General features: G+C 44.1%; 1 protein-coding gene across 2 annotated transcripts in view; it reads right to left on the bottom strand.

Annotated features, from left to right (window-relative positions):
• Window positions 1-350: 350 nt before the first annotated feature.
• LOC106612310 (RING finger protein 44) overlaps window positions 351-14,751 on the bottom strand; it is a 47,031-nt gene continuing 32,630 nt past the window's right edge. For both annotated transcript variants that reach the window (XM_014213354.3, XM_014213356.3), the window contains exons 11-12: window positions 6,879-6,978; window positions 351-5,158 (exon numbers count right to left, since the gene is read on the bottom strand). In XM_014213354.3, coding sequence (XP_014068829.1) covers window positions 5,096-5,158; window positions 6,879-6,978 — 163 coding nt within the window. In that variant the 3' untranslated portion in view covers window positions 351-5,095. The remainder of the gene's footprint in view (window positions 5,159-6,878; window positions 6,979-14,751) is intronic.

The raw sequence follows: 14,751 nt of genomic DNA, 5'->3' as shown, positions 1-14,751 counted from the left end.
CCCAACATCACTAATACTCTTGTGGCTGAATGGAAGCAAGTCCCCGCAGTAATGAACCAACATCTAGTGAAGAGCCTTCCCAGTAGAGTGGAGGCTGTTTATAGCAGCAAAGGGGGGACCAACTCCATATTAATGCCCATGATTTTGGAATGAGATGTTCGACGAGCAGGTGTCCACATACTTTTGTTGATGTAGTCTCAAAATACTAGACATCACATTCCTTTTCTCTGCAGTACGAGAGCCTAGGGCTCTGGTCAAAAAGAGGACACTATAGGGAGCTATATGGGACTCAATCCTGGCATTCATGACAACTTCTAATGGTGATTACAGTGAAAACAGGCAAGGACACATTTAATATTGGTATACATCATACATTTATTAGTTAACTACTCTCAAAATCAGCCACAACTATTAAAAAAAATATGATCGCACGACTCGGTAAAGCAGAACTAGCAACTTTTCCTTTTAAAAAAGTACAAATCTGAAAAATGTCAATCAGTATACAGGTGTGTGTGTATATATAATACACTAACTAGTTAAATGCTACAAACAAGGATTTCAATGGAATGAAAACATTATAGCATTCAGAACCTTTTCCCTATTTATATATATAAGCATTTACATTTTTTCAAATCCAAACATGGCAAAAATGAGGTAACTGTAAAATGTGCAAGTACCAAAGCCAAACATCTGTTGTTTCTAATGCCCCTGGCCTGTTGGGTGGGAGCCCCCCTAGAAGCTGGAGGGAGCAGTAAAACAGACCACTATTCTCACCACAGCAACACATCATTGGGAAAACAGTGAATCTATGACACAAAGAAATAAAATCCAAAATAAAATTATTTTAGCTGATTTATTATTGGAACAGCATTTTATATAAAAAAAAAAAAAACATCTCCCTTTTGCACCACACAAGCTGTGAGATTATTCATTAATTGGATCACAGAAAGACTACAAGATTCTATTTCAAATTTTATGTTTTGAAGGTACATGAGGTTTTCTGGTATTTGGGACAGAAGAAAAAAAATCACAATATGGTCATTAAAACCTGCCAAATAATGTTTAACCCCCCGCCAAACCATGGCACTAATGTTTTAATAAGTGAATAAAAGGTAACACAGGAGGTTGGTGGGACCTTAATTAGGGAGGATGGGCTTGCTGTAATTGCTGGAGCGTAAATCAGCGGAATGGTATGAAACACGTTACCATGTCTTTGATTCCATTCCATTTACACTCCGTTCCAGAAATAATTACGAGCTGTTCTCCCCTCAGCAGCCTCCAACTGGTATCTAGATGTCAAATCTACATTGAGAGTTAGGTTATTCATTTGACAAACAAATCTTCTTTAAAAATGTAACTGACTTTTTTAAAGGCTATTAGCATAGCAACATGTTCTAAGAATCCATCTGATCCGATCCTCATGTCAAAACAGCATCATACCTAAATCAGATCAGAATGCATTTTCACTATGGCTTTCAGTTAACTAGGTTCTAGACATGTTTATTATCTGAGGCAATAACAACATAGCAGACATATAACCAAAACAACTTTAAAATCCTGGATTTCTCCCCAGTTCCAAGTCCAGGCAACTTAAAAAAAAAAAAAAAAAAAACTTTTTATAAAGCAAAATAAAATCTTGTAGTCATTCAGTTGGGTTACAAATGTGTGCAGTACAATGCATGGCAGTTATCAGCTGAGCAGTAACGTAACTCCACCATCTGAAGAACGGACCCGAAGCCAACTAGAGCTAGCTAAAAACCAGTTGGGACCTGGTAAGACATGCATGCATATTGAGCACCGTTTAAATAGTCCACCGTCCCCCATGGCTAGATATCTTTCACTGGAAATACACAAAATTGGTTTTTATTTTTTTTTTATAATTTTTTTTTAATCATGCAAACACCTTGTAGTTTTTAGGTAGGATAGTGTGCGTCAATGGCATGTTTTAAAATGGGATCACAAACTTTATGTAACTATGCATGTCTGTACGTCGCGTGGTTGTTCAAGAACACAAACTAAATTTGTAATTATATGATGAAATATCCACTACTCTGGCAAAAAAAACGTATTTTAATTGATTACATTAAAAATATGCGAGGCCTGAGGAAAACAACCAAGAAAATTCAAATCCAACACCAATATTTTCATGGCATCTGTCAAATTAGAACAGATTGTTTTCCTTTATTCTTATATACTGAGAGGCCCTGAGTGATTTTTTTTTTGTTGTTGTTTCAAACTCACAATATATGCCAGCGGACAGATATGTACACAGATTAACTCTCAAAGCTGTGGGTTTTTACTTTAAATTCATCAAGATGGCTTTTTTTCTTCTTCTTTAAAAGGTGGTAACACACACGTCACAAAGAGACTCACATTCGCTATAGAAAACATGGCAAGGTCCTTTTACACAAGAAAGCAAAATGTCCATCCGAAATGGTACATCTGCCTCGCAGTGCTTATTGGGGTAGTTGGGAATAGAAAGGAGTCCACCCTACTCACACAACACTTACAAAAAAAACACCCGGACTAACTTTTAATTTAAAAACATTTTTTGAACACCCCAACAACATTCCCTTTTGGAAGTCAAAGATAAACACAGAGACCCAAATGGCATTCTATTCCCTATATAGTGCACTAGCCCCTATGGGCCCTGGTCAAAAGTAGTGCACTAGTTCCTACGGGCCCTGGTCAAAAGTAGTGCACTACTTAGGGTACCATTTGGGACGCAAACCTATAGATGTCTAACAGTGTATCACTCTACCAAACACCACTCCCCCCTTCCTGTCCTGATCATCACTGTAAAAAGTAGTCAGCTCAGCTGGGACAAAGCCAGAGTGTCTGTCTTGTCAGGTCACTAGAGATGTTTACAACAGGGAGTTATAACATTCTTTTGTCTTCAAAACAAGACGATTATCGAGAAGCTTTTCACACTGAAGCTATGCAGCATACAACATGAATCTTTTACAACACCCATTAGTTAGCACGGCCTAACAACAAGACCTGACCAAGTTAAGTTGCCTTTTGGAATAGAACACATACCATTTAACCACACGCTTCCATGTTAGTGCTCTGACCTTGTCCTTTAACATGTTGTCTCTAAGATAGCTAAAACCAATAAATAATACCATTTAAAAATTATACTCTTAAAAACAAGTGGAAATGACAAAGGGATTTTTTAAAGATTAGTAAGTAAATAGGGTTTGTGCTTGTCAAGGTCTTGAAGGCAGATCTGAAATCTTGAAAGAGTATATATATAATATTGAATATTTGGCTCAAACAAATAAATGCCTGGTTCTTCCAAAAAACAGGAAGAATAATGTCCGTGTTAAAACCCATCACTCATTGCACATACTGCTGTCTGCAGCAAGCTCCACAGTTAGCGTGGGTGATACTGGGGTAGTGAAGGCCCCATCCTGGCCCCCTCACCGATGCAGCAGACATTTCCTACCCCCCCCCCCCCCCCCACACCGATGCAGAGGTGCAGCAGACACATTTCCTACACACCCCCGGGTGCCCCTCGCTGGGTGAGCCAGAATTACTTGTTTTTGTTTGTTTGCTTGTTGTTTTTTCCCTTAAAATTGCGACGTTTGATTAAAATATTGCTAGTCTGAATCAACAGTTTATGCAACCCCCTCAGCGCTGCCTGAGATACAGCCGGCCCGGCACTCACACAGGGCCAAGGCTGGCGAGGAGGATGGATGTGGTTAATTTGCAGAAAGGGCAGATGACTTCACAGACAGGCAGTGCTTTGTCCCCCTCCTCTCCTCTCTCTCTGGGGGCCGATCTGAGGACCTTCCCCTTCACCAGAACAAAAAGGTAAACTCCACAGCATATTCTCCTCCTCCATCCATCCAGTCAGTTGTATCACAGTGTGGAACAACAGGGCGTAGAGGAGCGGATATATCTCCAACAGGTCGGTGGTGGACCATCATTCTCAGTGCCAGATGTGTCCATAACCTCAGGCTAATTTTAACCACAACAAGTCATATTTTCACAATAGCATTAGCAGATTGAAAAAGAACACAAAAGGTAACGAACTATTGAAATCATCAATACATTATTGCAAAACATACATTATTGACAGGTCACTTTGCCCATCAGTCACCTACACAAACATGCATCTATGACGGTCAGTCAGCCAGGCTTCTCCTCCCAAGCCAGTGGAATGGTCTAGTCTCCTACAGTACTATGACGGTCAGTCAACCAGGCTTCTCCAAGCCAGTGGAATGGTCTCCTACAGTTTTAACCGTGTTGAAGTATTTCCATTATTGGTCTGCTGATTGAACAATGTGTGACGCCTCTCCACTCCACCAGGCCCTCACCCCACATCCCCCCGTCATCACCATCTCCCATCTGTCGCAAAGAACTAACCAAGAACCACAAGATAACAAAAAGGAAAAACCTTGTAAACGTAAAAGCCCTACGACAATAACAACATACGGTAGGTCACATCTTTGGAATCTGCAACACTTGGGGCAGGCAGAGGAGCAGATCGAGGTGGTGGATCAATGGCTATCCCAGGCAGACAGACTGACTGGACAACTCTGGCTATGAGGCTATGGTAGGCAGTAGCTTTTCATCAGACGCAGCAGTAGAAGCACAGCAGAGGAACGACCGGGGGAAGGGGCTCCAATCATACAATCTTAGATTGCTTATTGTTGTTGAGGTGGGGCAGGAGAGGTGGCAGGAGGCCGCAGGAAGCAGGCAGGAGTAGTGGCAGGAAGCAGGCAGGGTAGGTGGCAGGAGGCCGCAGGAAGGGTAGGTGGCAGGAGGCCGCAGGCAGGAGTGGTGGCAAGAGGCCGCAGGAAGCAGATAGAAGTGGTGGCAGGAGGCCGCAGGAAGCAGGCAGGAGTGGTGGCAGGAGGCCGCAGGAAGCAGGCAGGAGTGGTGGCAGGAAGCAGGCAGGGTAGGTGGCAGGAGGCCGCAGGCAGGGTAGGTAGCAGGAGGCCGCAGGAAGCAGGCAGGAGTGTTGGCAGGAGGCCGCAGGAAGCAGGGAGGGTAGGTGGCAGGAGGTCCCAGGCAGGCGCTAAGACAGGCTCCGTGGGTTTAGTTTTGTGCTGCTTTCCAATCAAAGATCTCAAAGCCTGGGTATCAGTCACTCCACCTCGCGGTGCACCTCTGACGCGTCCGCCCGGCAGATTGGACAAGTGCGATTGGTCTGGAAGAAAGATAAAAGGGAACAAAAAGGTGTTAGTACACTACTTTTGACCGGACCTAGCTATATACACTGCTCAAAAAAATAAAGGGAACACTAAAATAACACATCCTAGATCTGAATGAAAGAAATAATCTTATTAAATACTTTCTTTACATAGTTGAATGTGCTGACAACAAAATCACACAAAAATAATCAATGGAAATCCAATTTATCAACCCATGGAGGTCTGGATTTGGAGTCACACTCAAAATTAAAGTGGAAAACCACACTACAGGCTGATCCAACTTTGATGTAATGTCCTTAAAACAAGTCAAAATGAGGCTCAGTAGTGTGTGTGGCCTCCACGTGCCTGTAGGACCTCCCTACAACGCCCGGGCATGCTCCTGATGAGGTGGCGGATGGTCTCCTGATGGATCTCCTCCCAGACCTGGACTAAAGCATCCGCCAACTCCTGGACAGTCTGTGGTGCAACGTGGCGTTGGTGGATGGAGCGAGACATGATGTCCCAGATGTGCTCAATTGGATTCAGGTCTGGGGAACGGGCGGGCCAGTCCATAGCATCAATGCCTTCCTCTTGCAGGAACTGCTGACACACTCCAGCCACATGAGGTCTAGCATTGTCTTGCATTAGGAGGAACCCAGGGCCAACCGCACCAGCATATGGTCTCACAAGGGGTCTGAGGATCTCATCTCGGTACCTAATGGCAGTCAGGCTACCTCTGGCGAGCACATGGAGGGCTGTGCGGCCCCCCAAAGAAATGCCACCCCACACCATGACTGACCCACCGCCACTCCGGTCATGCTGGAGGATGTTGCAGGCAGCAGAACGTTCTCCACGGCGTCTCCAGACTCTGTCACGTCTGTCACATGTGCTCAGTGTGAACCTGCTTTCATCTGTGAAGAGCACAGGGCGCCAGTGGCGAATTTGCCAATCTTGGTGTTCTCTGGCAAATGCCAAACGTCCTGCACGGTGTTGGGCTGTAAGCACAACCCCCACCTGTGGACGTCGGGCCCTCATACCACCCTCATGGAGTCTGTTTCTGACCGTTTGAGCAGGCACATGCACATTTGTGGCCTGCTGGAGGTCATTTTGCAGGGCTCTGGCAGTGCTTCTCCTGCTCCTCCTTGCACAAAGGCGGAGGTAGCGGTCCTGCTGCTGGGTTGTTGCCCTCCTACGGCCTCCTCCACGTCTCCTGATGTACTGACCTGTCTCCAGGTAGCGCCTCCATGCTCTGGACACTACGCTGACAGACACAGCAAACCTTCTTGCCACAGCTCGCATTGATGTGCCATCCTGGATGAGCTGCACTACCTGAGCCACTTGTGTGGGTTGTAGACTCCGTCTCATGCTACCACTAGAGTGAAAGCACCGCCAGCATTCAAAAGTGACCAAAACATCAGCCAGGAAGCATAGAAACTGAGAAGTGGTCTGTGGTCCCCACCTGCAGAACCACTCCTTTATTGGGGGTGTCTTGCTAATTGCCTATAATTTCCACCTGTTGTCTATTCCATTTGCACAACAGCATGTGAAATGTATTGTCAATCAGTGTTGCTTCCTAAGTGGATAGTTTGATTTCACAGAAGTGTGATTGACTTGGAGTTACATTGTGTTGTTTAAGTGTTCCCTTTATTTTTTTGAGCAGTATATATATATATATATATATATATAGTGCCATTTGAGACGTAACCGTAGAGTTAGCGATGGATGGAATGGGCTTACCTTTAACCATTTGTCGACACACTTAGCATGGAACTCGTGGTTGCAGGGTAAAACCCTCAGTAGCTGCCTACACTCAAAGTCACTAAAGCACACAACACACCTGGAAGAAAGAACAGAGTATTACACAGAGCATCATCAGATTCTGAAATACTGCATGTTTAAAAAGGACAAGACAGTTACTGTTACGATGGATGGATGGTAGGGCCGGGCGATATTTTTGGCAGTATTTTATGTTTTTAACCTGTTATGGATAGGGGGCAGTATTTTCACGGCCGGATAAAAAACGTACCCGATTTAATCTGATTATTACTCCTGCCCAGAAACTAGAATATGCATATAATTATTAGCTTTGGATAGAAAACACTCCAAAGTTTCTAAAACTGTTTGAATGGTGTCTGTGAGTATAACAGAACTCATTTGGCAGGCCAAAACCTGAGAAGATTCCAAACAGGAAGCGCCATTTCTTGGCCTTCTTGATCATCTCTATCCAAAACAGGGGATCTCTGCTGTAACGTGACACTTCCTACGGCTCCCATAGGCTCTCAGAAGGCGGCAAAAAGCTGAATGGTGTCTTTGCAGGCCCTGGCTGAAAAACACTAGCGCATTTAGATAGTGGTCGATCAGAGAACAGAGACTGGAGGCGCGTGCACGAGGCGACACCATGTTTTTATTCTTTCGTCTTTGAACGAAAACAACGACTCCCGGTCAGAATATTATCGCTTTTTTACGAGAAAAATAGCATAAAAATTGATTTTAAACAGCGGTTGACATGCTTCGAAGTACAGTAATGGAATATTTAGATTTTTTTTGTCACGAAACGCATCGGGCGCGTAACCCTTCGTCACCCTTGGATAGTGTCTTGAACGCACGAACAAAACGCCGCTATTTGGATATAACTATGGATTATTTTGAACCAAACCAACATTTGTTATTGAAGTAGAAGTCCTGGGAGTGCATTCTGACGAAGAACAGCAAAGGTAATCAAATTTTTCTTATAGTAAATCTGAGTTTGGTGAGGGTCAAACTTGGTGGGTGTCAAAATAGCTAGCCTGTGATGGCGAGCTATCTACTCAGAATATTGCAAAATAGATGTAAGTAGTTCATGACCCTAGCGTGGCAACATATATTATCAAGTGATTTCAAAAATGGGGCTTTGATTGTTTTATACTGTTCAATACAACTTGAGCATTTCCTGCACTTTTATCATTTTCACACTGTGCTATGCATCAGAGCAAAATCTCTAGGCCTAGTTAACTGGTGAACTGCTGGAATCATGGAAATATGATGATTATAATTCTATAGTTGGCAGCACCTTGAATGCGTTGTTGTTTGACATGACAACGAATGATTAAGCCAGAGAGGAATTATTAACAGAGTAAAAACCAAAGTTTTGGTCAGTGTTTCCAGGGGACCCAAATTAGATGTTACATTACATGTTTTCTTACTTCATGTAGCTGGCTAACATTCATGCTTCACCTATTCCTCTCTGATTTAGAAGATACTGTTGCACGAACAACATGCTTAACTATGCCTACACCACCAGCACTACACAGGCTGTATTGGCAAGCTACATTTGCTCTGACTAGCCAGGACAAACTCACTGGTATTAGGCTGTACTGGCTAGCTACGTTTGCTCTGAGTTTGTCCTGGCTAGTCATTTTCACTAATATCAAAATCAATAAATCATGCTGAAATAAGTCACGATATGTTGAAGGCCAATACATACAAATTAGACCCCACACACACTCAGCAAAAAAAGAAACATCCTCTCACTGTCAACTGCATTTATTTTCAGCAAATTTAACACGTGTAAATATTTGTATAAACATAACAAGATTCAACAACTGAGACAAACTGAACTAGTTCCACAGACATGTGACCAACAGAAATGGAATAATGTGTACCTGAACAAAGGAGGGGTCAAAATCAAAAGTAACAGTCAGTATCTGGTGTGGCCACCAGCTGCATTAAGTACTGCAGTGCATCTCCTCCTCATGGACTGCATCAGATTTGCCAGTTCTTGCTGTGAGATGTTACCCCACTCTTCCACCAAGGCACCTGCAAGTTCCCAGACATTTCTGGGGAGAATGGCCCTAGTCCTCACCCTCCGATCCAAAAGGTCCCAGAAGTGCTCAATGGGATTGAGATCCGGGCTCTTCGCTGGCCATGGCAGAACACTGACATTCCTGTCTTACAGGAAATTATGCACAGAACGAGCAGTATGGCTGGTGGCATTGTCATGCTGGAGGGTCATGTCAGGATGAGCCTGCAGGAAGGGTACCACATGAGGGAGGAGGATGTCTTCCCTGTAACGCACAGCGTTGAGATTGCCTGCAATGACAACAAGCTCAGTCCGATGATGCTGTGACACACACACCGCCCCAGACCATGACGGACCCTCCACCTCCAAATCGATCCCGCTCCAGAGTAAAGGCCTCGGTGTAACGCTCATTCCGTCGACGATAAACGCGAATCCGACATCACCCCTGGTGAGACAAAACTGTGACTCTTCAGTGAAGACCACTTTTTGCCAGTCCTGTCTGGTCCAGCGACGGCGGGTTTGTGCCCGTAGGCGACATTGTTGCCGATGATGTCTGGTGAGGAACTGCCTTACAACAGGCCCTCAGTCCCTCTCAGCCTATTGCGGACAGTCTGAGCACCGATGGAGGGATTGTGCGTTCCTAGTGTAACTCGGGCAGTTGTTGTTGCCATCCTGTACCTGTCCCGTAGGTGTGATGTAAAGATGTACCGATCCTGTGCAGGTGTTGTTACACGTGGTCTGCCACTGCGGGGATGATCAGCTCTCCGTCCTGTCTCCCTGTAGTGCTGTCTTAGGCGTCTCACAGTACGAACATTGCAATTTATTGCCCTGGCCACATCTGCAGTCCTCATGCTTCCTTGCAGCATGTCTAAGGCACGTTCACACAGATGAGCAGGGACCCTGGGCATCTTTCTTTTGGTGTTTTTCAGAGTCAGTAGAAAGGCATCTTTAGCGTCCTAAGTTTTCATAACTCTGACCTTAATTTCCTACCGTCTGTAAGCTGTTAGTGCCTTAACGACCGTTCCACAGGTGCATGTTCATTAATTGTTTATGGTTCATTGAACAAACATGGGAAACACCGTTTAAACCCTTTACAATGAAGATCTGTTTAGTTATTTGGATTTTTACGAATTATCTTTGAAAGACAGGGTCCTGAAAAAGGGCCATTTCTTTTGCTGAGTTTATTACTTGTATTTTGCTAAATAAGTACCTTAAAAAATGGTCACGTGTCAACATTTACCAAGTGGTCATTACAGACTGAAATTGAAAAGCTAGTTTGTTCTAATGTAATCAATTGATCACGCAGATTAATCAATCACCTCAATATTGCATGGAAATGCAGCTACATCTGCCACTTGCACTCTTCTAAAACACAAACCACAACGAACTTGGGTATAATACATATACCATATCAATAGATGAGAATATGCATTTAGAAAGTATTCAGACCAAGACTTTTTCCATATTTTGTTACATTACAGCCTAATTCTAAAATTGATTAAATTGTCCCCGTCCCCCCCCCTTCATACAAATTTACACACAATACCCCATAATGACAAAGCAAAAACAGGTTAAGATATTTTAGCAAATTTATAAAAAACGAAATATCACATTTACATAAGTATTCAGACCCTTTACTCAATACTTTGTTGAAGCATCTTTGGCAGCGATTACAGCCTCTTCTTGTGGTTGACGCTACAAGCTTGGCACACCTGTATTTGTGGAGTTTCTCCCAATCTTCTCTGCAGATCCTCTTACTAATGTTTGTTTTTATTTCACCTTTATTTAACCAGGTAGGCCAGTTGAGAACAAGTTCTCATTTACAACTGTGACCTGGCCAAGATAAAGCAAAGCAGTACGACAAAAACAACACAGTTGCACACAAACAAACGTACCGTCAATAACAATAGAAACATCTATGTACAGTGTGTGCAAATGTAGAAGAGTAGGGAGGTAAGGCAATAAATAGGCCATAGAGGCGAAATAATTACAATTTAACCTCTCAAGCTCTGTCAGGTTGGATGGGGAGTGTCGCTGCGCAGCTATTTTCAGGTCTCTCCAGAGATGTTCGATCGGGTTCAAGTCCGGGCTCTGGCTGGGCCACTCAATGACGTTCAGAGACTTGTCCCAAAGCCACACCTGCATTGACTTGGCTGAGGTCCTTAGCGCTCTGGAACAGGTTTTCATTAAGGATCTCTGTACTTTGCTCCGTTCATCTTTCCCTTGATCCTGACTAGTCTCCCAGTCCCTGCCACTGGAAAACATCCCCACAGCATGATGCTGCCACCACCATGCTTCACCGTAGGCATGGTGCCAGGTTTCCTCCAGACGTGACGCTTGGCATTCAGGCCAAAGAGTTCAATCTTGGTGTCATTAGACCAGAGAATCTTGTTTCTCATGGTCTGAGAGTCCTTTAGGTACCTTTTGGCAAGTGGGCTGTCACATGCCTTTTACTGAGGAGTGGCTTCCGTCTGGCCACTTTACCATAAAGGCCTGATTAGTGGAGTGCTGTCCTTCTGGAAAGTTCCATCTCCACAGAGGAACTGGAGCTCTGTCAGAGCTTCCCCATCTGGCAGTCCGACGGACGAATCTGGGTTTGGCGGATGCCAGGAGAACGCTACCTGCCAACCTGCCATAGTGCCAACTGTAAAGTTTGGTGGAGGAGGAAAAATGGTCTAGGGCTGTTTTTCATGATTCAGGCCAGGCCCCTTAGTTCCAGTGAAGGGGAATCTTACATGACATTCAAGACAATTCTGTGCTTCCAACTTTGTGGCAACATTTGTCCTGTTTCAGCATGTCCCCGTGCACAAAGCGAGGTCCATACAAAAATGGTTTGTCGAGATCGGTGTGGAAAAACTTCACTGGCCTGCACAAAGCCTTGATCTCAACCTCATTGAACACCTTTGGGATGAATTGGAACGCCGACTGCAAGCCAGGACTAATCAGGCCTCACTAAACGCTCGTGGCTGAATGGAAGCAAGTCCCCGCGACAATGTTCCCACGTCTAGTGGAAAGCATTCTCAGAAGAGTGGAGGCTGTTATAGCTGCAAAGGGGGACCAAGTCCATATTAATGCTGATGATTTTGGAATAAAGATGTTCAACGAGCAAGTGTCCACATACTTTTGGTCATGTAGTCTATAATAAATGTAATTGTTTTTTACAACAATGACATCTATTTCTTTCCTACTTTAGCCATGGAGAGTGTTTGACACAATTAACTAAAGACAATTTAAATCAGAGTCCATTGAGTCTGTGCAGCAGGCTGAACGTTTATCGTCCCTACAGACTCTTAGTTACTCTGAATAAAAATAGAAAACACAACATGTAGTGTGGGTTTCTGAAATAAAAAGATCCCAGAAATGTTCCATACGCACAAAACGCTAATTTCTCTGAAATGTTGTGCCTAAATTTGCTTCCATCCATTTTCCTGACTGGTATGGCATATCAATAAGCTGTTTAAATAGCATGATCATTACACAGGTGCACCTTGTGCTGGGAACAATAAAAGTACACTCTAAAATGTCTAATGTTTTGAGGGAGTGTGAAATTGGCATGCTGACTGCAGGAATGTCCACCAGAGCTGTTGCCAGATCATTTAATGTTCATTTCTCTACCATAAGCCGCATCCAACATAATTTTTGAAAATTTGGCAGTACGTCCAACCGGCCTCACATCTGCAGACCACGTGTAACCATGCCAGCCCAGGACCTCCACATCCGGCTTCTTCACCTGCAGGATTGTCTGAGACCAGCCACCCGGACAGCTGATGAAATAGTGGGTTTCCACAACCGAAGAATTTCTGCAAAAACTGTATCAGGGAAGCTCATCTGCATGCTTGGTGTCCTCACCAGGGTCATGACCTGACTGCAGTACGGCATCATAACAGACTTCAGTGGGCAAATGCTCACCTTCGACGGCCACTGGCACACTGGAGAAATGTGCTGTTCACAAATTAATCCCGGTTTCAACTGCACCGGGCAGATGGCCGACAGCGTGTATGGCGTCACGTGGGCGAGCGGTTTGCTGATGTCAACGTTGTGGACAGAGTGCCCCATGGTGGTGGTGGGGTTATGGTATGGGGCAGGCATAAGCTATGGACAACAAACACAACTGCATTTTATCGATGGCAATTTGAATGCACAGAAATACCGTGACGAGATGCTGAGGCCTATTTTAGTGCCATTCATCCACCGCCATCACCTCATGTTTCTGCATGATAATGCAAGGCCCCACGTCGCAAGGATCTGTACACAATTCCTGGAAGCTTAAAATCTCCCAGTTCTTACATGGCCTGCATACTCACCAGACATGTCACCCATTGAGCATGTTTGGGATGCTCTGGATCGACGTGTACGACAGCGTGTTCCAGTTCCCGCCAATATCCAGCAACTTCACACAGCAATTGAAGAGGAGTGGGACAACATTCAACAGGCCACAATCAACAGCCTGATCAACTCTATGCGAAGGAGTTGTGTCCCGCTGCATGAGGCAAATGGTGGTCACACCAGATACTGACTAGTTTTCTGAACCAAAAATAATAATAATTGGTATCTGTGACTAACAGATGCATATCTGTATTCCCAGTCATGTGAAATCCATAGATTAGGGCCTAATTAATTTATTCAAACTGACTAATTTCCTTATATGAACTAACTCAGTAAAATCTTTGAAATTGTTGCATATATATTTTTGTTCCGTGTACATTTAGTAGGCTAGCTAGCCAGCTATATAGCGATTAGCAGCTTAAACTATTTATTTTAGCCACAACTTGCTAAGAAAATACAAACTAGCAAACAGTAGTTAGCAGATAGTACGACAAAACTAATATTGTAGTTATAGAACGCTTGTCGAAAGCAGCATCGTTGTCACTAGGGATGCACGATATATCGGCGAACATATCGGAATCGGCCGATATTAGCTAAAAATGCCAACGTCGGCCGATGTCTAGCTTAACGCCGATGTGCAAAACCGATGTCAAAGCTGACCTGCATAGGTACATGAAATAATGACGCCACGTAAGATTTGCCGCTACACGTGCAGCACAGCATTCCTAACCTAGCCCACAATGTCCGCTGTGTGGATTGAGCAGTCGACAAGTCGAGCAGTCATTTGAAATAGTAAGAAAATTTCAGCAAGATAACTCAACTCAAACGCGAAATCCATTAAAGCCCAGATTGCCCTTGACAATCAACCGTTCTCTGTCGTGGGTGATGTTGGCTTTCACCGACTGGTCGAGCATCGGTACACACTACCAAGTGCGCTATTTTTCAGATGTTGCCCTACCGGAGTTACACAGTAATAGCGTCACTGCTATTAGCTTCACGACATACATACTATGGCCACGAACGATGTGTTTTCAATATCGCGTAGGTAATAAAGCATCATTTGTTCGACCGCATCTTCTGGGGTAGCTAGCTTTAGCTTGGTACCTAGCTAGCACCAATACAACCAGCCTGAAAACAATGACCAGTAGAAACTGCAGTCATTTTCATTATTCTTCGCAATGATTTAGGAATCCTTGTGAGAGAGATGGCGCCGACAGAGATGGTCGCCTCGCTTCAGGTCCTTAGGAAACTATGCAGTAATTCGTTTTTTTTAATGAATTATTTCAAACATTGTTAGCCCAGAAAATCTCAAGTGTTATTACATACAGCCGGGAAGAACTTTTGGATATAAAAGATGGCTGGTGTGTTTACAGACATATTCAATCAATCCCTATCCCAGTCTGCTGTGCCCACATGCTTCAAGATGGCCACCATTGTTCCTGTTCCCAAGAAAGCTAAGGTAAGTGAACTAAACGACTATCGCCCTGTAGCATTCACTTCCGTCAT

This window comes from Salmo salar, chromosome 09, assembly GCF_965601325.2.
Source record: "Salmo salar chromosome 09, fSalSal1, whole genome shotgun sequence".
NCBI classification, from domain to species: Eukaryota; Metazoa; Chordata; class Actinopteri; order Salmoniformes; family Salmonidae; genus Salmo; species Salmo salar.
Note: the sequence above shows the minus strand (reverse complement) of the source record. Positions and strands in the feature narration are given on the sequence as shown.